This window comes from Arachis ipaensis, chromosome B5 (assembly GCF_059453495.1).
Source record: "Arachis ipaensis isolate K30076 ecotype BB chromosome B5, ASM5945349v1, whole genome shotgun sequence".
NCBI lineage: Eukaryota > Viridiplantae > Streptophyta > Magnoliopsida > Fabales > Fabaceae > Arachis > Arachis ipaensis.
The window spans coordinates 114725007-114751028 of record NC_142440.1 but is presented as its reverse complement, the minus strand read 5'-3'; the positions used below and the strand labels follow the sequence as shown (position 1 = coordinate 114751028).

The window sequence follows — 26022 nt, the reverse complement described above, 5'->3', positions numbered from 1 at the left end:
GTAATCTCCCCATACCTCGGCTGAACTGGTGTCTCGAGAAGTCCCCAATTTAGTCGTGGATTAGCCATCTAAGAGATGTATAATCAAGTTGGTGGTTCGATACTTTCTAGTTACGTATTCACACGAATCCAAGAAGAACACGGGTCGTTGTCAGGAATGTAGTCTTAGTATGAAGAATGAAGATGATTGTCACGGGTCATCCCATTCATCAAGTTGAAGAACAAAGATACATCTTAGAATTGATACAAACACGGATTGAAAAGAAATAGTAATACTTTTATTAATCCATAAAACTCAGCAGGGCTCTTCCCCTCAACTTAGGAGGTTTCGAAACTCATACTGATAGAAAATACAATGTGTAAAATGAAATATGGCAGATCTCTCCTTTTGAGGATCGTGTAAAAGTATTTAAATACTAAACTAATGACTAAGGATTACATAAGAAAGGGTAAAACAGTCTTTTAGTGCTAAAATCCACTTCTGGGGCTCACCTGGTGAGTGTTTGGGCTGAGCTTTGATGAGATCCACGTGGTAGGAGGCCTCTACGTCATTAAACACTGGCTAGGGGGTCTTCTTTAGGCGTTTAGACGCTGGTCTCCTCCTTTGGGCGCTGGACGCCTGGACTGGGGCAGTAGGCTGACGTTGAATGCCAGTTTTGGGCCTTTAATTCTAAAGCAAACTATAGACTATTATACATTGCTGGAAATCTCTGGAAGTCGGCTTTCCATAGCCAATGAGAACGCTCTATTTGGACTTCCGTAGCTCCAGAAAAGATCTTTCGAGTGCAAGGAGGTCAGATTTGGACAGCATCTGCAGTGCTTTCTCTGTCTCTGAATCAGACTTTTGCTCCAGCTCCTCAATTTCTGCCAGAAATTATCTGAAATTGCATAAAAACACACAGACTCAACGTAGAATCCAAAAGTTTGAATTTTACACTAAAACCTATGAAAACTTAATAAAACTTAAACAAAACATGCTAAAATCTATATGAAAATGATGCCAAAAAGCGTATAAAATATTCGCTCATCACAAGGCCAAACTTAAACTGTTGCTTGTCCCCAAGCAACTAAAAACATAGTAGGAGAGTTTCCAATGAAGCTCAGTTTCAATTAGATGAGCGGGACTTAGTAGCTTTTTGCTTCTGAACAGTTTTGGCATCTCACTATCCACTGAAACTCAGAAATGTTGGTCTCTTTAGGAACTTAGAATCCAGATGATATTATTGACTCTCCTAGTTCAGTTCATTTTTATTCTTGAACATAGCTTTTAGAATCTTGGTCGTGACCTTAAGCACTTTGTTTTTCAGTATTACCACTGGATACATAAATGCCATAGACACTTTAACTGGGTGAACCCTTTTGGATTGTGATTCAGCTTTGCTAAAATCTCCAGATAGAGGTGTCTAGAGTTCTTAAGCACACTCTTAGGATCTTTGGATCCTTTTACCCTTGCCTTTTGGTTTAAAGGGTTACTGGCTTTTTCTGCTTTTTTCTTTTTTCATTTTTTTTGCCATTTTATTATTTTTTGAATGCATATATTATTTTTTTTTCTTTTGCAACATGCTTTTTCTTTTCTTTTTTTTTTGCTGTATTTTCTTACTTCAAGAATCAATTTTTGAATTTTTCAGATTACCAATAATACTTTTCCTTTTTCATCATTCTTTCAAGAGCCACCATTTTAAAATTCCAACTTCAAATATGCACTGTTTATTCATACATTCAGAAAACAAAAGCAATGCCACCACATCAAACTAATTGAACTATTCTTATTTTATAACTTAAAATTCATGTATCTATCAATTCTTTTCAATTAAAATTTTCTTTTAAGCAAAGAAAGAGACATATGGAACATTTTATAACTTTAAGACATAGATAAAAGTGATCATGCAATAAGAACAAGAGAACAGACAAAACAACATAACAGAAAATGGAAAAAAATTACATAAGGAGAGGGGATTAAGAGAACAAATTCACCTTAATGGTGGTGGCTAGTGCTCCTCCTTGAGGATCCAATGTAGTGTTGATCTCTTTAATGTCACTCCTTTGTCTTTGTTGTTCTTCCTTCATAGCCTTTTGGTCTTCTCTAATTTCATTGAGGATGGTGGAATGCTCTTGATGCTCCATCCTCAACTGATTCATGTTAGAGCTTAATTCTCCCATAGAAGTATGCCATTAATCCCAATAGCTTTGAGAAGGAAAATACATCTCTTGAGGCATCTCAGAGATCTCATGCTGAGGCAGTTGCACAGGCTCATGTGCATGCTCTCTAGTTTTCTCCATCCTCTTCTTAGTGATGGGCTTGTCTTCCTCAATGGAGATATTTCCCTCTATGAGAATTCCAGCTGAATTGCATAGATGACAAATGAGGTGTGGGAATGCTAATCTTGCTTTGGTGGAAGGCTTCTCTGCTATCTTGTACAATTTTTGAGGAATCACCTCATGTACTTCCACCTCACTTCCAATCATGATGCAATGGATCATGATGGCTCTTTCAAGGGTCACTTCTGACCGGTTGCTAGTGGGGTTGATAGAGCGTTGGATGAATTCCACCCATCCTCTAGCTTTGGACTTGAGGTCAAGCCTTCTTAGTTGAATGCACTTGGCTTGGGAATCCCTTTTCCACTGTGCTCCTTCCACACAGATGTCTGAGAGCACTTGATCCAGTCTTTGATCAAAGTTGACTCTTCTAGTATAAGGATGTGGGTCTCCTTGCATCAGAGGCAAGTTGAATGCTAACCTCACACTTTCCGAGTTGAAATATAAGATTCTCCCTTGGACCATGGTGCTCAAATTCTTGGGATTTAGATTCACACTAATGTCATGATTTTTTGTGACCCATGCATTAGCATAGAACTCTTACACCATTAAGGTCTCAACCTCTTGGATGGGATTGGTTAGGACTTCCCAACCTCTTCTCCGGATCTCTCTTCGGATTTTCGGATACTCATTCTTCTTGAGCTAGAAAGGGACCTCAGTGATTACCTTCTTCTCTGCCACTACTTCATAGAAGTGGTCTTGGTGGGCTATGGTGATGAATCTCTCTATCTCCCAAGATTTGGAGGTGCCGGCTACTGCCTTTACTTTCCTCTTTCTAGAGGATTCTCCAACCTTGGGTGCCATTAGTGGTAATAGAAAGCAAAAAGCAATGCTTTTCCCACACCAAACTTAAAAGCTTTGCTCGTCCTCGAGCAAAAATAAAGAAACGAGAAGAATGGAGTAGAAGAAGAAGAAAATAGAAGGAGATAGGGGAAGAAGGAAATCTGCCAAGGGGGTTTGGATGTGTGTGAGAGGTGTGTGTATGAAGGGTTATAATGAGGGGTATTTATAGGAGTGAGCTAGGGTTAGGTTCGGCCATGGGTGGGGTAAATAGGAGGAAAATTTGATTTTGAAGTGGGTGGGGGTTGGTGGGAGTTATGAAAGAAAGAAGGAAGAAGTGGGGTAGGTAAAGATGCTTTGAGACCCACTATTCCTGAGATGCTAGGAAATTCAAAATCCCTGCCCTCTGCATTGGCGTTGAACGCCTAGGGTCTGCTCCCTGGCTGGCGTTCAACGCCAGCAACACTCCATCTAGAGTGTTCTATTTTTATTGTTGAATTTTTTTCTATCTATGTTCTGACAGCTGCATATGATCATGAACCTAAATAAATAAATTAAAGGAAAACAAAATTAAGGAAAATAAAAATAATTAATTAAGGTTGGGTTGCCTCCCAACAAGCACTCTTTTAATGTCACTAGCTTGACGGTTAGCTCCTTACAGAGATTGATATGGGCTCAGAATTTCACCCCTTACAGTGAACTTTCTTCCTCTCTTTTCATGAATGAGTTCTGCATGCTGATGAGCGGATAATTTATACACTTTTTGCCATTGTTTTTACATGATTTTTAGTATGATTTAGTTAGTTTTTAGTATATTTTTATTAGTTTTTAAATAAAAATCACATTTCTAGACTTTACTATGAGTTTGTGTGTTTATCTATGATTTCAAGTATTTTCTGGCTGAAATTGAGGGACTTGAGCAAAAATCAGATTCAGAGGTTGAAGAATGACTGCAGATGCTGCTGGATTCTGACCTCCCTGCACTCAAAATAGATTTTCTGGAGCTACAGAACTCCAAATGGCGCATTCTCAATTGCGTTGGAAAGTAGACATCCAGAGATTTCCAGCAATATATAATAGTTCATACTTTGCCTGAGTTTAAATGATGCAAACTGGCGTTCAACGCCAGTTCCATGCTACATTCTGGAGTTAAATGCTAGAAACAGGTTGCAAAGTGGAGTTAAACGCCAGAAACAGGTTACAAACTGGCGTTCAACTCCAAGAGAAGCCTCTACATGTGTAAAGCTCAATGCTCAGCCCAAGCACACACCAAGTGGGCCCCAAAAGTGGATTTCTGCATCATTTACTCATTTCTGTAAACCCTAGTAACTAGTTTAGCATAAATATGACTTTTTACTATTGTATTTAGAGATCTTTTGGAACATCTTTAGTTTTATCTTTAGATCACGTTTAGGGGCTGGCCATTTGGCCATGCCTGAACCTTCATCACTTATGTATTTTCAACGGTAGAGTTTCTTCACACCATAGATTAAGGTGTGGAGCTCTGCTGTTCCTCATGAATTAATACAAAGTACTATTATTTTTCTATTCAATTCAAACTTATTCCGATTCTAAGATATTCATTCACACCTCAATATGAATGTGATGATCGTGACAGTCATCATCATTCCCAACCCATGAACGCGTGCCTGACAACCACTTCCGTTCTACATTAGATTGAATGAGTATCTCTGGGATTCCTTAATCAGAATCTTCGTGGTATAAGTTAGAATCCATGGACGGCCATTCTTGAGATCCGGAAAGTCTAAACCTTGTCTGTGGTATTCCGAGTAGGATCAGGGAAGGGATGGCTGCGACGAGCTTCAAACTCGCGAGTGCTGGGCGTAGTGACAGACGCAAAAGGATCAATGGATCCTATTCCAGTATGATCGAGAACCGACATATGATTAGCCATGCAATGACAGCGCATTGGACCACTTTTACTGAGAGGATAGGATGTAGCCATTGACAACGGTGATGCCTAACATACAGCTTGCCATAGAGAGGAGTATGAATGATTGGATGAAGACAATAGGAAAGCAGAGGTTCAGGAGGAACGAACGCATCTCTATACGCTTATCTGAAATTCTCACCAATGAATTACATAAGTATCACTATCTTTATTTTACGTTTTATTTATCTTTTTAATTATTAAATCTCCATAATCAATTGAATCCGCCTGACTGAGATTTACAAGGTGATCATAGCTGGTTTCAAGTCGACAATCTCCGTGGGATCGACCCTTACTCACGTAAGGTTTATTACTTGGACGACCCAGTACACTTGCTGGTTAGTTGTGTGAAGTTGTGACAAAGAACTAAGATTATGAACGTGCGTATTGAGTTTTTAGCGCCGTTACCAAGGAATGGAACCATCACGATTTCTGCGCACCACATGCTCTAGAGATAGGACACGACTCACTGTATGTGGTATGACTGGCTTCTTGGTGAAGACAACTCTCATGCCTGGAGAGAGGCCTTCAGTTGGGACTTTCTTATCCCTCCAGCCTTTAGGTACTTTCTTCCGAGTACCTTTGTTCTCAGTGCTTATTAATGACTGCCCAACACCAAACTTAGAATTGATGTTTGGGAGCTTAGTAAAGCTCTGCACTGAAAGAGATGGTTGGAACACTAGGTGTTGCACCATTGTCTCTTGCTTATCAAAGGGAGAATTGGGATTGGACATCTTGAACAAGATGTAGTCCTCTCCTAGTTGGAAAACCATTTCTCCCTTTGCCACATTAATCATGGCTTTTGTAGTGGCTAAGAAAGGTCTTCAGAGAATGATAGAGTCATCCTCATCCTCTCCAATATCCAAGACTATGAAGTTTGGATGATGGAGTTGTCTTCAACCTTTACTAAGATATCCTTTACTAAGCTATATGGCTTCTTTATTGACTTGTCTGCCATCTCTAGTGAGATGTTTGCAACTTGTTCCTCAAAGATTCCCAGCTTCTCTATTACAAAGAGTGGCATGAGGTTTATGCTTGACCCTAGTAATACCTTAGCGAGTCAATGTCGATCCCATGAGGATTGTGGTTTGAAGCAAGCTATGGTTATCTTGCAGATCTTAGTCAGGTGAGTAGGATATGTTGTTATGTTGTTTAATTACATAAAAGAAATAATGAGATCTGAACTAGATTGACCTGTTTACAATGATAAAAAGATGGTTAAGGCCTGGAGATGCTTTGTCTTTCTGGATTAACTCTAGTCTTACTGTCTTCTTCAATTGTGAATGATTTCTTCTATGGCAAACTGTATGTGATTGTCGCTGGTTGAGAGGTGATAAACCCCTATTTTATGATGTATCTTGTGCTCAAATTGAGTGTTTTTATCAATTCTTCACCCACTTATTCATATGAATTGCATGGTTTTACTTTCCCATCCTTATTTTATAATATATGTGAAAATCTGTTTCCTATGCTTTAAAAATATTAAAATTAATTATCCTTTATTACCATTCGATGCTGTGATCTGTGTTTTAAGTATTTTCAGGCTTCATAGGGCAGGAATGGCTTAGAAGCCAGAAAGGAAACATACAAAAATGGAAGGAAAGCACAAAAATGGAGTTTTGAAGAAAATAGTAGTGACGCGTACGCATGGATGACGCGGACACGTGCCTTGAGCATAACACAAATGACGCGTACGTGTGACCGATGTGTACGCATAACAAGAAAAAACTCCAGACCACGCGAACGCGTGACCCACGCGCACGCGTGACGGACGCCACATGCAGGAATCTGCAGAAAACGCCCTCAGCGATTTTTGGACCCTTTTTCGGCCCAAATCCAAGCCAGAAACATAGAATATAAGCCAGAGAATGGGGGAATCAAAAGAAGAACGTTAGAGAACAAGTAGAACAATCATCATAGAACATTCAATATACACAATTTTAGGTTTAAATGTAGTTTTTAGAGAGAGAGGCTCTCTCCTCTCTCTTAGGATTTAGGATTAGGATTAGGATTTATGTTATGATTAGGCTACTTCTCTTCAATCACAGGTTCAATGTACCTTTAATTTATTTTCTACTTTTATTTATTTTATTACTTTAATTGTTATTTATCTTTCCAATTTGGTTTATGAACTCCATGTTAGGATTGATTTTCTTAATTAATACATATTGAGGTATTTTAGATTAATGATTGTTTTACTCTATTTATGATGCTTTCAATTTAATTTAGACTTATTTTCTTCTTTTGGCTTTGGTTAAGTAATTGGTAACACTTGAGTTGTTAAACTCAGCAGTTGATTGAGATTTGGGAATTGCTGATTGATTTGGATCCCTCTAAAGCTAGTCTTTCCATAGTAGTTGACTAGGACTTGAGGAATCAAGTTAATTAGTCCACTTGACTTTCCTTTATTTAGTAAGGGTTAACTAAGTGGGAGCCAAATCCAATTCTCATCACACCTGATAAGGATAACTAGGATAGAATTTCCAGTTCTTATACCTTGCCAAGAGATTTTCTAATTATTAATTTATTTTTCTTGTCATTTAAATTACTTGTTCCTTATTTTAAAAACCCAAAACAAAATATACTTTTTCCATAATCAATAATAAATCATACCTCCCTGCAATTCCTTGAGAAGACGACCCGAGGTTTGAATACTTCGGTTATAAATTTTATTGGGTTTTGTTACTTGTGACAACCAAAATTTTTGTACGAAAGGATTCTCTGTTGGTTTAGAAACTATACTTGCAACGCGATTATATTTTTATAAAAATTCTTTACTAGCAGAAATTAGTTCGTAAAAAATAGCGCCGTTGCCGGGGAATTACAACTTTGTGCCTTATTATTGGTTATTGTAAAAATTTTATTTTGCTTTTTAATTTGTTTTTATTTTTGTTTTTAATTTTTATTAGTTATTATGAGTTCTCACCCCCGTCGCTTTGAGTTTGGTTCAAATATTGTTGAAAGGAATGGAAGCTATAACAGGAACATGCATCAAGGTCAAAACAATCAGAGATGGACGGAGCCACGAGGATCTGATCAAACCTTTAGGCAACAACACCCTCCAAAGTACCATGGACGACGACCATTCAATAATACATGTCGAGACAATAGTTATGGTGGACCCCTTCGTGACAACCATCACCCACCAAATTACTACGGTCAAGAGCCATTCCGAGGTGCGTACCAAGATGATAGATATGGTGGACCCCCTTGTAGTTACCAACAAGCCCCATCATACGCCTACAAGCCACCTCATCAGAACCACCACACTCACAAGCCACCTACCAACACTCACTTCCATATGACCCTAACCCATATTCACACCAGTTCCAATCCAATTACTCCCAAGAACCACCACTTTTCTATGCACCATGTCCATATCCATCGACCCAAGAATCACGGGAGCGTCTCAAGGAAACAGTGGAAAAATTTCATGCAACCCTTCACCAACTGGATCAAGCAATCAATCGATTACCTTTCCGATATTCGGACACTCAAGGAACCCCATGGCTTCATGTGGACAATCTAATGAAGAACGTAGCATGAAGGAGATACTGGAAACTCCAATGGACAGTAAGGAGCATGACTTTGTATTGGAACAAGTGGAGGAAGCTGAAATTATCGAAGAAGAAGAATTGGTTGAAGACTTAGGAGATGCTGAATCTCCATGGGAATCCAGAATTGTGGAGAATTCCGTCAAGGAATTTGCAATTGATGCTAAAGAGGATAGTGCACAGCCCCCAAAGCAGGTATCTTATGAAGAACTGGACGGAACAACTCAAGAAGCGAATTTCCTTGATAATAATAATCACGAGTCAAGTTCTCATAGTAATGAACTTGTATCCGCAAGTGAATTATTTGAGACTGAAGAATCTTCCCCAAGTGAATACGAAGATGATGCGGAGGTAGACTTCTCTCAACCTCCAAATTATGACTTGAGTAATGAGGAAGATATCGAAGACTTTGATCAAGACGTGGTTGCAGTTGAAGAAGTTTGCAAGAAAGTGGAGCAATTCACAGAAGAATACAAGGGAGTAGAGCTTGCGAAACCCCTGGAAACACCTTTTCCAAGGCCATTACCATCCAATACAAACTTCAAGTGGGTAAAATCCTTAGCCTTTATCTTTACTTTTCCACTTGAATATGGTTTGCTTGAAACAGATGGCCAGCTTAGAGCTCTTTGCGGCTTTATGAGTAAAAGAGAAATGGTTCGCACTCAGAGCTGGTATGCAAGATTCCATGAAGTTCCACACTTCAATTTGAGGTGCAAGGATTGGTTTCGAGTTCGATTGCATGGGTCTCGAAAGATGTTTGGTCATCTTAGTGAGAATTCAAATCACGTACCGCCCGGCTGGAAAAATATAGATCAAGACAAAGACGGTTACAAAAGCAAGGTTTGGGATCCTGGAATCTATTCTGACATCCAGCACCCCGGGAACCTGAAAACCTGTTTGAACTTACTCAAGGGTTTTACGTGCCTTGTTTGGGAGCCCGGAGGCTGTTGGCATTCCAAACAGTGGTGGAGATTTTTAGATGAATTCAAGCACAAGCCACCATAACAGGGAGCTTAGCAAATGTCCAACTTAAGGACTTTAACCAAAAGTTCTAGGTGGGAGACAACCCACCATGGTATGATCGTTCCCTTTTCAATTTTTATTTTATTTCGTTTTGTTTGTTTTTATAAGTTTTATTTTATTCTATTTTTATTGAACCTGGAATTATTCATAACATCCATACCTGCATTTGCATTTGCATACTGCATATATATAATAACAAAAAAAAGAGCACCCCACGCGTGCGCATGGGCCACGCGTGGGCGTCGATTGCAAATCAGCGTCAAACATCTAATTCCCAGAAAGTTGGGCTGGAATCGTGCGGCATTGGGCCACGCAAACGCGTCAACGATGCGGTCGCGTCACTTTCGCTTCACACACCATGCGAAAGCGTGGGCGACGCGTACGCATAGCGTGGAAATCTTAGCCCCCTAATTGGAAACAGAGAGTTGCGCCAAAACAACACTGGAATTGTGCATTTAGCACAATTCTGAGCGACGTGTACGCGTGCACCCCACGTGTGCGAATGGGCCACGCGTGGGCGTCGATTGCAAATCAGCGTCAAACATCCAACGCCCAGAAAGTTGGGCTGGAATTGTGCGGCTATTGTGCGTTAGGCACAAATTGGGCCACGCGAACGCGTCAACGACGCGGTCGCGTCACTTTCACCTCACACACACCATGCGAAAGCGTGGGCGACGCGTACGCGTCACGTGGAAATCTTAGCCCTCTAATTGGAAATAGAGAGTTGCGCCAAAACGATGCTGGAATTGTGCGTTTAGCACAATTCTGAGTGACGCGTACGCGTGCCCCATGCGTACGTGTTACTTTCATTATCTCTCAATCACGCGATCGCGTCAATAACACGTTCGCGTCATTGCCTTTTCGCCTCAATCACGCGATCGCGTGACCCACGCGTTCGCGTGGATTTGAATCCACTAACCCAACCCACACGAAACCCTAACCCATTTCGCGTCACTTTCCCTCCAATCCCCCTTTGCACTCTCTCTTCTCCTCTCCCCAACCACCACCTCACCACCGCCCCACCCTCACCGAGCCGCAACCACCACCACCCTCATACCACTCACCTCCCTCGCCCCCTCCCTCTCTTTCCCATCCAGAACCCCCTTTCACCCTAAACCACCACACCGCCACCCTACCCCGCCACCGAACCGCCGCCGTGACCGCCTCCCCGCACCACCGCGTCACCACCACCGTATTCTCTCTGATTCCATATTCTATACCTATACAAACCAAGTTCCGCCAAACGCCGATTCCGTTCCCAGTTTTTAGTTAATTCCGCAAATTTTTTTCAGATTATGTTTGAATTAGGATAGTTAGAGATGCATGATCATAGTGGATTTTAGGTGGTTAGGTAGCTAGGATGTGGTTAGTGGATTTATGCCTGGTAATTGCACCGTTCTTGTTAATTATTTTATCTATTTCGCAATTTTGAATATGCTGTGATGATGATGTTGTTCATATGCTGTTCTTTACTATTCTTTGATGCAGATTGAGTTTGTTTATTTTGAATTCATGTGAATTACTATTTGTTACTCTTTTCTGCACTATTTTATTATCATATGAACTGTTTTTGCTATTGTTTATTACCTGGGAATGTCCAATTTTTAGACGAAATGCTGCCCAATTTTTTTTAAGCAAATTATTTCACTCAAATACCATTCATGAATTAGTTTTAGAAATTTTTAAGTTTGCACTAATTCATTTCAACCAAAAAAATTCATTAATGCACGGGCTAGCTTTCTTATTTTTCTGATTCCCTTATTCATTATATTGCCATATTGATGATTTTACTTTAATTTTGCAAATCTTTTCTATAACTAATCATCAATAATTTACAATTTTTACTTGAATTTGAGTTACTTGTTTTCAAATTTGTGCAATTTTAGTTAATTGGGAACCAAAACACCATGCCACTTACTTTAACTTCAATTTTACTCTTAACTACTTTAACTTTCTAACTTTTCTATCAGCTTTCAACTAACCACTTTCAAACCACTTCAAGGCATGATTACTGTTTTTCCTGATTAACAAGAATTCTGCATATAATAAATTTTGTATTGTGATTTTCATTTCACTTGAATACAATTCAAAATTTTACATCTATTTAACTCAATTCATGCTTATATTGATACTTTATTCCTCTTTTGCCACTCTATGCTTAAATTGATAAATTCCTATTTGCTTACCTATTTTCCTGCATTAGTTCTTAAACTGTATCCTGGAATTTCTGCTTTTCGAGATGTCTGACCCTAAAAGCAAAGGAAAGGGCAAAGCAACCACTGGCAAAAGAAAAAGAGGGGAATCCTCTACCTCTATTTTGGATATCCTCCATGACGATTCCTAGCGGGAAAAGAACTTTACCCCGCAGGAAAAAGCTGATCAGCTACTGCCTGCCATAGACCCTGTCAAGTTTGCCAACAGATCCTGTGAGCTAAAGTATCCAGTTTTTGCCACTTCCAGGAACCTATACCTGGAACGGACCCTCAAAATTCCAGAAGAACTCAAACAATACACTTCAGAACAAATTAAACAGAGAGGCTGGTTCTCCTTGAAAAGAAACTTGACTGAAGTCAACTCATCCTGGGTCAGAGAATTCTACTGTAACTACTTCAAAATGTCCATGGATGCAGTACAGCTCAAAGAAAAGCAAATTCTGATTACTGAGGAAGCCATTGAAGAAATCCTCCAACTTCAGACTAAGTCAGATCAGCCAGACGGTTACCAAAAGGCTGAGGAGGATATGAGATTCATGAGATTTGACTGGGATGCAGTCAAGAGGACTATAGCTCTTGATCCTACTGTCCCATGGGTCATGAGCAAGTCCACAGTGGCCCCAAAGGGAATTAAGCTCATTTATCTGAATGATGAGACTCGGCTTTGGCAGCAGATTTTGAGTAACTACGTGATGCCGAGCACTCATGAGACTGAGGTGCCAGCTGCCATGATTACCCTCATCTGGTGTGCGATGGAGGGCAAAGACCTATATCTTCCCCGCTTTATCCGGTATTACATGGACATGGTCCATGTTAGAGGCACTATCCCCATTCCCTACTTGATTACTCAGTTAGGCCGCCGAGCTAAGGTGCCCTGGGAGATTGCTGATGAAAAGCCAATCGCCACAGATTGCAAGAAGATTATCCCTCACAGCAGGAAGTTCTAGGCCTTGGGCTACCGACCTCCTTTTCTCACTGACTCTGCTGAGGCAGCCACATCTTCTACTGCTCCTTTAGCACCTACTGCCCCAGCCACCACTACTGCACCCTCACCTACCTCAAAGCCCATCTACCACCTCGTGCATTGCCTATTTGACCGGTTGGACCAGATGGAGTGCCGCAACCAGCGGCGATATGAGAGATCTGAATGTCGTAGCAAGCGACGCTATGAGCACTTAAAGTTGATAATCCGATCCAGCAGTGACATCCCCTCTGAGCCTGACACCCCTTCTGAGCCATCTGAGGAGGAGGCGGATGATCATGAGGAGGAGACACGTGCAGAGGCTAAGTAGGCAGGACCTGAGCAGGCTGCGCCACATCATGAGGAGCCCATCAAATACAATTGGCTGATCCAGAGATCCCTCTACGGACAGGGCCTCCGCTTCAGTAGGCAGATCCTCCGACACTCATACAGACTGTAGAGCCTCAGATCACCACAGAGACACCTACTGCACATCCGTCCGGAGATGACCCTTCTTCACACCCAGCTTGATTGAGCATCGAGGACGATGCTTTTAGTTAAGTGTGGGGAGGTCACCATCTCTGGCAAACTTTATTTTTGGTGAACCACTTTTCAGAATCTCTTTTATCCTATTTTGTTTATTTTCTGCATTTTTATTTTTATTTTTATTTTATCTTATCTTATTTATCTTTCAGTACTTGCACATTTTTCTTTTGCTGTATTTTTACTTTATTTCTGCATTTTACACTTTGGTTTATATATATATCTTAGATATTTAGTTTAGTTTAGTTTGCACTTTTAGCTTATTAAGTTATGATATAGAAAATATGGATTAATTAGCTTAGTTTACCCTTTTAGTATAAGATAACTATGTTTAATTGAAAATAAAAAGAGTAAACTAGAAACTTTTAGTTTAACAGAATCACAACAGTCCACACACACTATATATATAGCAATAAATGTTGGTTAATTGACAACATTTTTCAAGGAAAATACTAAATTTTATAAAAGCCATTCTAAGATTCACATTGAATTGAATGAAAACTCTTGATTTCTACTTGCATGACATACATAACTGATATATAGTTTTTGAGCTAAAGAACACACAACCCGTGAGTTTTTGAGCTTAATTGTATGGTTACATTCAACCATAAATTTCATTCTTGTGTGTTTTGCACTTCTTTTCTATGCTTGTAATCTTAACTTTGTTTCAATCTATATGTCCAATATAGAATGTAGATACATACCCGCATATGATTGAGGCCATCATTTGAATTTTTCCTCACTTATCCCAAATAAGCCTACCTCCTACATGATCTCAAACAGCCTACCTCCTACCTCCTAGATGCGTCACACATGATCTCAAACAGCCTACTCCAACTTGGCCCTCTCACAATAGGAGCTTGGGTTAAGGCAATCTTCAGCTTGTCAAATGCTTCCATACAATCTTCACCCAAGTCAAACTCTACATCTTTTTGTAACAGTCGGGAAAGGGGTAGTACAACCTTACTGAAGTCCTTGATGAAATGCCGGTAGAAACCTGCATGATTAAGAAAAGAACGGACTTCCCTCACAGAAGAGGGGTAAGGTAAACCAGAAATAATATCAGCCTTTGCAGGATCAACAGATACACCAGTATTAGAGACAACATGACCTAGAACAATACCTTACTTTACCATAAAGTGACATTTTTCAAAATTAATCACAAGGTTTGAACTAGTACATGTTTCTAATACTCTAGCAAGATTATCCAAACAAAGGTAAAAAGAATCACCATAAATACTTCCATACAGTGATAAAAAAGATCCGAAAAGATGCTCATCATGCACCTTTGAAACGTAGCCGGTGCATTACATAAACCAAAAGGCATTTTTTTGTATACATACGTTCCAAAGGGGAATGTGAAAGTGGTTTTCTCTTAGTCTTCTGGAGCAATATGGATCTGGAAAAAACCAGTATAGCCATCTAAAAAGCAATAATGTGATTTACCTAACAGACAATCAAGCATTTGATCGATGAACAGTAGTGGATAGTGATCCTTGCGAGTGGCCAAGTTCAAGCGCCTGTAGTCGAAGCAAACTCTCCATGAATTCTACACTCTTGTGGCCATGAGTTCCCCATTCTCATTCTTGACTATGGTGATGCCGGACTTCTTCGGAACCACTTGTACCGGGCTAACCCACTCATTATCCGAGATTGGATAGATAATATTGGCTTCAAGTAGTCGGGTCACTTCTTTCTTCACAACTTCTAGAATTATGGGGTTCAACTACCTTTGAGGTTCACGGATAGGCTTGGCTCCCTCCTCTAGAAAAATGTGATGCTCACAAACTTGAGGGCTTATACCAACTATGTCTGCCAAACTTCACCCAATAGCCTTCTTATTTCTTCTCAGTACATTAAACAATCGCTCCTCTTGATGGAAGGTAAGCTCCTTTGCAATAATCACCGGGTGCTTTTGATTTTCTTCAAGATAAGCATACTTAAGGTGGGGGTGAAAGTGGCTTCAATTCCACATTTAGCTCAAGGCTTGGCATTTGATTATCCGGTAGCACTGAAGGTGGCAAGGTGTCTTCATCATATTCAGGGAGTTTCTCCACACTTGCACCTTGAACCATGTTCTTCTCATCAACTATATCATGGTGGACTTCGGCCACAATATCATCAATTATATCACACTAGAAGATAGAATGGTCTTCTGGTGGGTGCTTCATAGCATCATCAAGGTTAAAACTGACTGCTCTTCCATCAATTTCGAAGGAGTAGGTACTCGAAAAAGCATCCAATTTAAACTGAGAGTTTTCAAGAATGGCCTCCCTCGCAAGATAGATGATGGTCTTCCGGGGTCATTAGGAGGCATCTCAAGAATATAAAAGTCAATTGGAAAAGTCAACCACTTAATGCTCACTAAGACATCTTCCGCAATGCCAACTACCGAGATTATGCTTTTATCCGCCAAAACAAAACGGGTTGCCGACCTTTTCAACGGTAGAATCTTCAATACATCATAAATAGATAATGGCATAATGCTAACACAAGCACCTAGGTCACACATGCAGTCAACAAATTGTATACCACCTATAGTGCAAGTAACTAAACAAGGACCGGGATCACCACATTTCTCCGGTATAGCACTCATCAAAGTAGAAATTGAGCTACCCAAAGGAATAGTTTCTAAATCATGAATCTTTTCCTTATTCATGCATAAATCCTTTAGAAACTTAGCATACTTAGGAACTTGGCAAATAGCATAAAAAAGGGGAATAGTTACCTCGACCTTTTTGAATATATCTACCATCTTGGGATCTAGCTCCACTTTCTTTTTAGTCCTCCTAGCTAAGGTGGGAAAAAGGAATTGGAATAGCCTCTTTCAAAATATTTCTTCCTTAGAAACTCTATCCTTCGATTGAGCAACTTCTTCTTCGACCGCCTCTTGTACCTCATCCTCGTCTTCAACATCTTCTACCTCAACAACATCTTCATCATGAGTGGCTTCTCTTGAGCTTGGCTCTTTGGGACTCCTCTCTTGCAATATAGTGCCGGACCTCAAGGTGATGGCATTAATTCCACCCTTGGGGTTAGGTAAGGATTGAGAGGGAAGTGCACTAGAGCTTAAAGGTTGAGAATTGGAGGTAGAAGGTGGGTCCATACAGGATAGAAGGGCTTAGATGGTAGAGGTGAGACCGGTGATGCTAGAGGCAACTAAGGCTTAAAGCTCTTTTTGCTCTTGAATAAGAGAGCGAAGCGTCTCATCTTGGTTGGAGGAAGAAGGGGGATAGGTAATTTGGGGGCTTATGGTTGGGTGAGTTGAGGTACTTGAGCTTGCCTTTGGTAAGGTGGTTGGTATCTTTGACCTTGGTTTTGTTGTTGGTAAGGAGGGTTTTGTTGATACTAGTTTTGTTGGTAATTGTTGTTCCACCTTTGGTTTCCACCATTGTCTATTCCTCCTTAGTTGTAGTTGTCTCTCCATCCTTGATTGGGGTTATCTTGCCAACCTTGGTTGTAGTTACCACCTTGATTATAGTTACCACCTTATTGATAGTATCCTTGATTTGGACGGTTGCAATAAGCATTGGTAGCTGCCAAGGTGTTGTCCTCTTGGAGTTATGGACATTCATCGGTATAGCGAGAATAGCAAGCATAAATCCCACATACTCTCTGAGGAACTAGTTGTTGACATTGTTGTTATGGAGGAGGTAGAGGTTGTTGTTGATTGAGTTAGAGTTGCTTGAGGATATTGGTTATCTCTCCTAAAGTCTTGGTGAAGGCGGACTCAGTACTAGAGGAAACTTCCGCAATAGCCTTGGGATGATTATTCATGTGCTTTGCATGTTGGGTAAACTAGACTAAATCAGTGATAAATTGCCATGCTTCTGCTGCCATTTTGTACTTTGTCAAAGAGCCATTACTCAAAGCATCCAAAAGGATCTTATCCTGAGGCTTCATGCCTTGGGAAAAGTAACTAATAAGCACCAACTCGTCAATCATATGATGGGCGCACAAATCAAGGAGCTTCCAAAAATGTTCTCAATACTCATAGAGAGTCTTTGATTCACCTTGAATGATGCAAGAGATTTCCTTTCTCAATCTATCCATGACCTCCGGTGGGAAGAATTTATCCAAAAATTCCCTTCTCAGCAAATCTCAATTCGTGACAACATTCTCGGGTTGAGCGTAGAACCACTCCTTTGCCCTTCCCTCAAGAGAAAATGGGAAGGCATATAACCAAATGGCAACCTCATCCGCAACATCCCGCCTAGCAGTTGAACAAGCCATTTGAAAGTCTCTATGGTGCTTGATGGGATCTTGAGCGGGTTGACCATGGAACTTAGGAAGTAGATTAATCAATGAGGTCTTTAGCTCAAAATCGGCATTCAAATTCGGATAATGCACTTGAAATGGTTGGAGAGTGAAATCCAGAGCTCCTGCCTCCTTGAGAGTGATTCTTCTAGGAATGACCATAGTATCGGTACATAAATCAATGGAAGAGACATCAATAGATTTAGTGGGAGAGGAGTTAGTTTTTTCCTCAAATGATGCTTCGGATTCAACCTCGGGTAAGTGATAAACTCCAATTTTGTGGTTTATCTTTTGTTGAATTTAGGGGATTTTATCAACTTATCTCACATTTATTCAATGAAATAGCATGGTTTTGTGAATTTCTCTTAATTTGTGCTTAAGAGTGAAAACATGCTTTTTAGGCCTTAAAACTGCTAAATTTAATTCACTATAATTCCATTTGATGCCTAGATATGTTTGTTAGGTGATTTGAGGTTTAGAAGGCAAATATTGGGTTGAAGAAATGAAGAAAAAGCATGCAAAAATGGAGAATTCATGAGGAAATAAGGATTTGCTGAACTGAAGGCCACACGCACGCGTCACCCACGCATACTGATGAGCGGATAATTTATACGCTTTTTGGCATTGTTTTTAGTATGTTTTTAGTATGTTTTAGTTAGTTTTTATTATATTTTTATTAGTTCTTAAATAAAAATCACATTTCTGGACTTTACTATGAGTTTGTGTGTTTTTCTGTGATTTCAGGTATTTTCTGGCTAAAATTTAGGGACCTGAGCAAAAATCTGATTAAGAGGCTGAAAAAGGACTGCAAATGCTGTTAGATTCTGACCTCCCTGCACTCAAACTAGATTTTCTGGAGCTACAAAAGCCCAATTGGCGCGCTCTCAATTGAGTTAGAAAGTAGACATCCTGGGCTTTCCAGCAATATATAATTGTTCATACTTTGCCCGAGATTTGATGGCCCAAACCGGCGTTTCAAGTCAGCATAAAAATTCTGGCGTCAAAACGCCAGAACTGGCATAAAAGCTGGAGTTAAACGCCCAAACTGGCACAAAAGCTGGCGTTTAACCCCAAGAAAAGTCTCTACACGTGAAAGCTTCAATGCTCAGCCCAAGCACACCCCAAGTGGGCCTGGAAGAAGATTTCTGCATTAATTACTTATTTCTGTAAACCCTAGGCTACTAGTTTTCTATAAATAGGACCTTTTACTATTGTATTTTCATCTTTGGACGTTTAGTCCTTAGAACTTTGAGGCTGGCCATTCGGCCATGCTTAGACTATTTTTACTTATGTATTTTCAACGGTGGAGTTTCTACACACCATAGATTAAGGTGTGGAGTTCTGCTGTTCCTCATGAATTAATGCAAAGTACTATTGTTTTTCTATTCAACTCAAGCCTATTTCTGTTCTAAGATATCCATTCGTTCTTCAACATGATGAATGTGATGATCCGTGACACTCATCACCATTCTCACCTATGAACGTATTTCTGACAACCACTTCCGTTTTACATGCAATCAAGCTTGAATGTGTATCTTTTGGGTTTCTAATCTAAGATTAGAACCTTCGTGGTATAGGCTAGAATCATTGGCGGTCATTCTTGAGATCCGGAAAGTCTAAACCTTGTCTGTGGTATTCCGAGTAGGATCTGGGAAGGGATGACTGTGACGAGCTTCAAACTCGCAAGTGTTGGGCGTAGTGACAGACTCAAAAGGATCAATGGATCCTATTCCAACATGATCGAGAACCAACAGCTGATTAGCCGTGCGGTGACAGCGCATTTGGAACATTTTCACTGAGAGGACGAGAAGTAGCCATTGACAACGGTGATGCCCAACATAAAGCTTGCCATGGAAAGGAGTATGAATGATTGGAAGAAGGCAATAGGAAAGCAGAGGTTCAGAAGGAACAAAGCATCTCCATACGCTTATCTGAAATTCCTACCAATGAATTGCATAAGTATCTCTATCCTATTTTATGTTTTATTCATATTTTAATTATCAATTCTCCATAACCATTTAAATCCGCCTGACTGAGATTTACAAGATGACCATAGCTTGCTTCAAGCCGACAATCTCCGTGGGATCGACCCTTACTCAAGTAAGGTTTATTACTTGGACGACCCAGTACACTTGCTGGTTAGTTGTGCGGAGTTGTGATAAAGAGTTGAGATTACAATTGTGCGTACCAAGTTGTTGGTGCCACTGATGATCACAATTTTGTGCATCAAGTTTTTAGCGCCGTTGCCAGGGATTGTTCGAGTTTGGACAACTGACGGTTCATCTTGTTGCTTAGATTAGGTAATTTTATTTTATGTTCAAGCTTTTTACTTTTTATTTTCGAAAAATATTTAAAAAAAAATATATTTCTATTCTATTCTTCAGAGTTTTTAAGAATTAATTCTAGAGTTTCATGATGATCTGTTGAAGTCTAGCTGGCTGTGAAGCCATGTCTAATCTTTTGGACCGAGGTTTCAACTTATCATCACAATGGCTTGTTGAGTTCTATCAATTTTGCTGTTGAGAGTAATGATCTGCTAAAGCTTGGCTGGCCATTGGCCATGTCTAGTATTTTGGACCGAAGCTTTCACTGAAAGCTTGGCTGGCTAGTAAGCCGTGTCTAATTCCTGGACCGGAGTTTTAGACTAACATTGCATGATTCCTGAAATTCTCATTAGGAATTTTGAAGTCCTTTTTTCTCTTTTTCCACTTAATTTTCGAAAAATCACAAAAAAAAAAATTTATAAAATCTTAAAACAAAAAAAAATATATTTCTTGTTTGAGTCTAGTGTCTCTAATATGAAAATTTCTAAGTTTGATGTCTTTCATGCATTGTTGATTTAATCTTAGTTTTTCATGATTAGTTGCATTTTTGATTATATCTCATCATTATAAAAAAATTCAAAAAAATTTTCAAAATTATGTCTTTTCAAGTCAATAATACAGAGAATTGAAGATTCAGAACATGCAGCAGAGAAATTACATAGAAAAAAACTGGGCGTTTTGAGGAAAACTGGCGTTTAAACGCCAGCCAGAGTACCTGGCTGGGCGTTAAACGCCCAAAAAGGTAGCATTTTGGGCGTTAAATGCCAGAATGGATACCATTCTGGGCGTTTAACGCCAGGAGGACACTAGAGGAAAGATTTTGTTTTTAATTCAAATCTTTTTCAAATCATATCTCTTCAATCATATCTTTTCAAAATCAATTTCCTTCCGATTTTTTAAATTATTATTATTTTCGAAATTCCTTGCTACAATTAATGATTTAAGTTGTTACTTGCCTATTAAGAAAGGATCAAATTTTAATTCTAGAATCATATTTTTAATTTCCTGTTAGTCAAGTAATCAACTTTAATTTAAAAAAAAATTTCTCTTTTTAATTTGATTTTCGATCACATCTTTTTCAAAATTAATTTTCAATCATATCTTTTTGATTTCTAAGTTTAAAATTTTTTCCAAAAATCACTTAATTTCTTTCCCAATCTTAGTTTTCGAAAATCATTTACCAAATTTTCAAAATTTCTTTTAATTATTTCAAAATCTTTTACTTTAATTTCGAAAATTCTTCCCCTCTTCTCAAATTCTTCTATTTAAAGGACTAACACTTCTACATTATCAGCAATTCGAACTCTATCCCTCTTGATAAGTTCGAATTCTCTCTTCTCTACCTCATCCTTCTATTCTTCTTTTCCTCTGACATCTCAAGGAATCTCTATACTGTGACATAGAGGATTCCATATTTTCTTCTTCTCTCTTTTCATATGAGCAGGAGCAAGGACAAGGGCATTCTTGTTGAAGCTGATCCTGAACCTGAAAGGACCTTGAAGAGAAAGCTAAGAGAAGCTATAGTACAACTCTCTGTAGAGGACCTAACAGAGCTTTTCAAACAAGAAGAAGCCATGGCAGCCGAAAACAACAATAATGCCAACAATGCAAGGAAGGTGCTTGGTGACTTTACTGCACCTACTCCCGACTTCTATGGGAGAAGCATCTCAATCCCTGCCATTGGAGCAAACAACTTTGAGCTTAAGCCTCAATTAGTTTCTCTAATGCATCAGAATTGCAAGTTTCATGGACTTCCATTAGAAGATCCTCATCAGTTCTTAGCTGAATTCTTGCAAATCTGTGATACTATTAAGACCAATGGGGTTGACCCTGAGGTCTACAGACTTACGCTCTTCCCTTTTGTTGTAAGAGACAGAGCTAGGATATGGTTGGATTCACAACCTAAGGAAAGCCTGAACTCTTGGAAAAAGCTAGTCAATGTCTTCTTGGCAAAGTTCTTTCCACCTCAAAAATTGAGTAAGCTTAGAGTGGAAGTCCAAACCTTTAGACAGAAGGAAGGTGAATCCCTCTATGAAGCTTGGGAAAGATACAAGCAATTGATCAGAAGGTGTCCTTCTGACATGCTTTCAGAATGGAGCATCATAGGTATCTTCTATGATGGTCTATCTAAACTGTCCAAGATGTCATTGGACAGCTCTGCTGGAGGATCTCTTCATCTGAAGAAGATGCCTGCAGAAGCTCAGGAACTCATTAAAATGGTTGCAAATAACCAATTCATGTATACCTATGAAAGGAATCCTGTGAATAATGGGACAAGTCAGAAGAAAGGAGTTCTTGAGATTGATACTCTGAATGTCATATTGGCTCAGAACAAAATATTGACTCAGCAAGTCAATATGATTTCTCAGAGTTTGTCTGGAATGCAAGCAGCAACAGGCAGTACCAAAGAAGCTTCATCTGAAGAAGAAGCTTATGATCCTGAAAACCCAGCAATGGAAGAGGTGAATTACATAGGAGAACCCTATGGAAACACCTATAATCCTTCATGGAGAAATCACCCAAACCTCTCATGGAAGGATCAACAGAGGCCTCAACAAGGCTTCAACAACAATAATGGTAGAAGAAATAGGTTTAGCAATGGAAAACCTTTTCCATCATCTTCTCAGCAACAAACAGAGAATTCCAAGCAGAACCACTCTGAATTAGCAACTGTAGTCTCTGATTTAATTAAAACCACTTAAAGTTTCATGACTGAAACAAGGTCCTCCATTAGAAATTTGGAGGCACAAGTGGGTTAGCTGAGTAAAAAAGTTACTGAACTCCCTCCTAGTACTTTTCCAAGCAATACAGAAGAGAATCCAAAAGGAGAGTGCAAGGCCATCAACATAACCCACATGGCCGAACCTGGAGAGGAGGAAGAGGCAGTGATCTCCACTGAGGAAGACCTCAATGGACGTCTACTGGCCTCCAAGGAGTTCCCTAATGAGGAACCATGGGAATCTGAGGCTCACACTAAGACCATAGAGATTCCATTGAATTTACTTTTGCCATTCATGAGCACGGATGAGTATTCTTCCTCTGAAGAGGATGAAGATGTTACTGAAGAACAAGTTGCTAAATACCTTGGAGCAATCATGAAGCTAAATGCCAAGCTATTTGGTAATGAGACTTGGGAGGATGAACCCCCCTTGCTCACCAAAGAACTGGATGACTTGACTAGGCAGAAATTACCTCTGAAGAGACAAGATCCTGGAAAGTTCTCAATACCTTGTACCATAGGCACTATGACCTTTGAGAAGGCTCTGTGTGACCTAGGGTCAAGCATAAACTTCATGCCTCTCTCTGTAATGGAGAAGCTAGGGATCCTTGAGGTACAAGCTGTAAGAATCTCACTAGAGATGGCAGACAATTCAAGGAAACAAGCTTATGGACTTGTAGAGGATGTCTTGGTAAAGGTTGAAGACCACTACATCCCTGCTGATTGCATAATCCTAGATACTGGGAAGTGTATGGATGAATCCATCATCCTTGGCAGACCCTTCCTAGCCACAGCAAAAGCTGTGATTGATGTTGACAGAGGGGAGTTGGTCCTTCAGTTGAATGAGGACTCCCTTGTGTTTAACGCTCAAGGATCTCCCTTTGTAACCATGGAGAAGAAGCATGAAAAGCTTCTCTCAATACAGAGTCAAACAAAACCCCCACATTCAAACTCTAAGTTTGGTGTTGGGAGGCCATAACCAAACTCTAAGTTTGGTGTTAAGAGGCCATCATCATGCTCTGAGTATCTGTGAGGCTCCATTAGAGTCCACTGTCAAGCTACTGACATTAAAGAAGCGCTTGTTGGGAGGCAACCCAATTTTACTTATCTATGTTAAATTTCTATTTTCCATTGTTATTTTATGTTTTCTGTAGGTTGATGATCATGTGAAGTCACAAAAAAATTAAAAAAGCAAAAACAAACTGAAAAACATAATGAAAAATAGCACACCCTGGAGGAGAAGCCTACTGGTGTTTAAACACCAGTATGGGCACCAGACTGGCATTTAACGCCAAAAAAGAGCAAGAAGCTGGCGTTAACCACCAGAAATGGGCAGCAACCTGGCGTTTAATGCCAGGATTGGCAGCAAAGGGCATTTTGCAAGCCTAATTGGTGCAGGGATGAGAAATCCTTGACACCTCAGGATCTGTAGACTCCACAGGATCCCCACCAACCTCAACTCACTCTCTCTCTTCTTCACACCTTTTCATAATACTCTTCCCCAAAAACCCCTTACCTATCAAATCCTACCCTCTTCTCCATAAACCCTTCACCAATCCACATCCATCCATCATAAACCCCATCTACCTCACCATTCAAATTCAAACCACTTTCCCTCCCAAACCTACCCATACATGGCCGAACCTTACCCTCTCCCCACTCCTATATAAACCCATCTTCACCCCTTCATTTTTACACATCTTAAACACTACTTCTTTCCCTTGGCTGAAATACTAACCCCCCTCCATCTCCTCTATTTCTTCTTCCTTCTTCTTTTGCTCGAGGACGAGCAAACCTTCTAAGTTTGGTGTGGTAAAAGCATTGCTTTTTGTTTTTCCATAACCATTTATGGCACCTAAGGCCGGAGAAACCTCTAGAAAGAGAAAAGGGAAGGCAAAAGCTTCCACCTCTAAGTCATGGGAGATGGAGAGATTCATCTCAAGGGTGCATCAAGACCACTTCTATGAAGTTGTGGGTAAGAGGAAGGTGATCCCCGAGGTCCCTTTCAAGCTCAAAAAGGGTGAATACCCGGAGATCCGATATGAGATTCGAAGAAGAGGTTGGGAAGTTCTCACCAATCCCATTCAACAAGTTGAAATCTTAATGGTTCAAGAGTTCTATGCCAATGCATGGATCTTCAAGAACCATGGTCAAAGTGTGAACCCGGACCCAAAGAATTGGCTCACAATGGTTCGGAGGAAATACTTAGATTTCAGTCCGGAAAATGTAAGGTTGGCATTCAACTTGCCCATGATGCAAGGAGATGCACACCCCTACACTAGAAGGGTCAACTTTGATCAAAGGTTGGACCAAGTCCTCATAGACATTTGTGAAGAGGGCGCTCAATGGAAGAGAGATTCAAGAGGGAAGCCGGTTCAACTAAGAAGGCATGACTTCAAGCCTGTGGCTAGGAGATGGTTGGAGTTCATCCAACGCTCAATCATTCCCACTAGCAACCGGTCTGAAGTTACTATAGACCGGGCCATCATGATCCATAGCATCATGATTGGAGAGGAAGTAGAAGTTCATGAAGTTATATCTCTAGAACTCTACAAGGTAGCGGACAAGTCCTCTACTTTGGCAAGGTTAGCCTTCCCTCATCTCATTTGTCATCTCTGTAATTCAGCTGGAATTGACATAGACGAAGACATCCTCATTGATGAGGACAAGTCCATCACTAAGAAAAGGATAGAGCAAACAAGAGATCCCACTCATGGACAAGAGCATGAGGAAATTCCACATCATGAGATCTCTGAGATGCCTCAAGGGATGCATTTTCCTCCACAAAATTATTGGGAGCAAATCAACACCTCCTTAGGAGAATTGAGTTCCAATATGGGACAACTAAGGGTGGAGCACCAAGAGCATTCTATCCTCCTCCATGAAATTAGAGAAGACCAAAGAGTTATGAGAGAGGAGCAACAAAGGCAACGAAGAGATATTGAGGAGCTCAAACACTCCATAAGATCTTCAAGAGGAAGAACAAGCTGCCATCACTAAGGTGGACCCGTTCTTTAATTTCCTTGTTCTTATTTTTCTGTTTTTCGAAATTATGCTTTATGTTTTATTTATGTTTGTGTCTTATTACATGATCACTAGTGTCTTAGTGTCTATGCCTTAAAGTTATGAATGTCCTATGAATCCATCACCTTTCTTAAATGAAAAATATTTTTAATTGAAAAAGAACAAGAAGTACATGAATTTTGAATTTTAAAACAGTTTAATTATTTTGATGTGGTGGCAATACATTTTTTTTGTTTTTCTGAATGAATGCTTGAACAGTGCATATTTTTGAATTTGTTGTTTATGAATGTTAAAATTGTTGGCTCTTGAAAGAATGATGGAAAAGGAGAAATGTTATTGATAATCTAAAAAATTATAA

General features: G+C 39.8%; 1 protein-coding gene and 1 non-coding gene across 2 annotated transcripts; both read right to left on the bottom strand.

Annotated features, from left to right (window-relative positions):
- Positions 1-17441: 17441 nt before the first annotated feature.
- On the bottom strand, positions 17442-17759 carry LOC148565445 (uncharacterized). Its single transcript, XM_088487158.1, has one exon. It carries the CDS (start codon positions 17757-17759, stop codon positions 17442-17444), a length of 318 nt encoding a protein of 105 aa, XP_088343284.1.
- Positions 17760-21900: 4141 nt separating this feature from the next.
- Positions 21901-22008, bottom strand: LOC148565444 (small nucleolar RNA R71). Its single transcript, XR_015884314.1, has one exon. It is a non-coding gene; the product is annotated as a small nucleolar RNA R71 (small nucleolar RNA).
- Positions 22009-26022: the final 4014 nt, after the last annotated feature.

Bases quoted from the DNA above. Each gene is read 5' to 3' on its own strand.
- LOC148565445 (XM_088487158.1), bottom strand. From the start codon at position 17,759: ATGGTCATTCCTAGAAGAATCACTCTCAAGGAGGCAGGAGCTCTGGAT.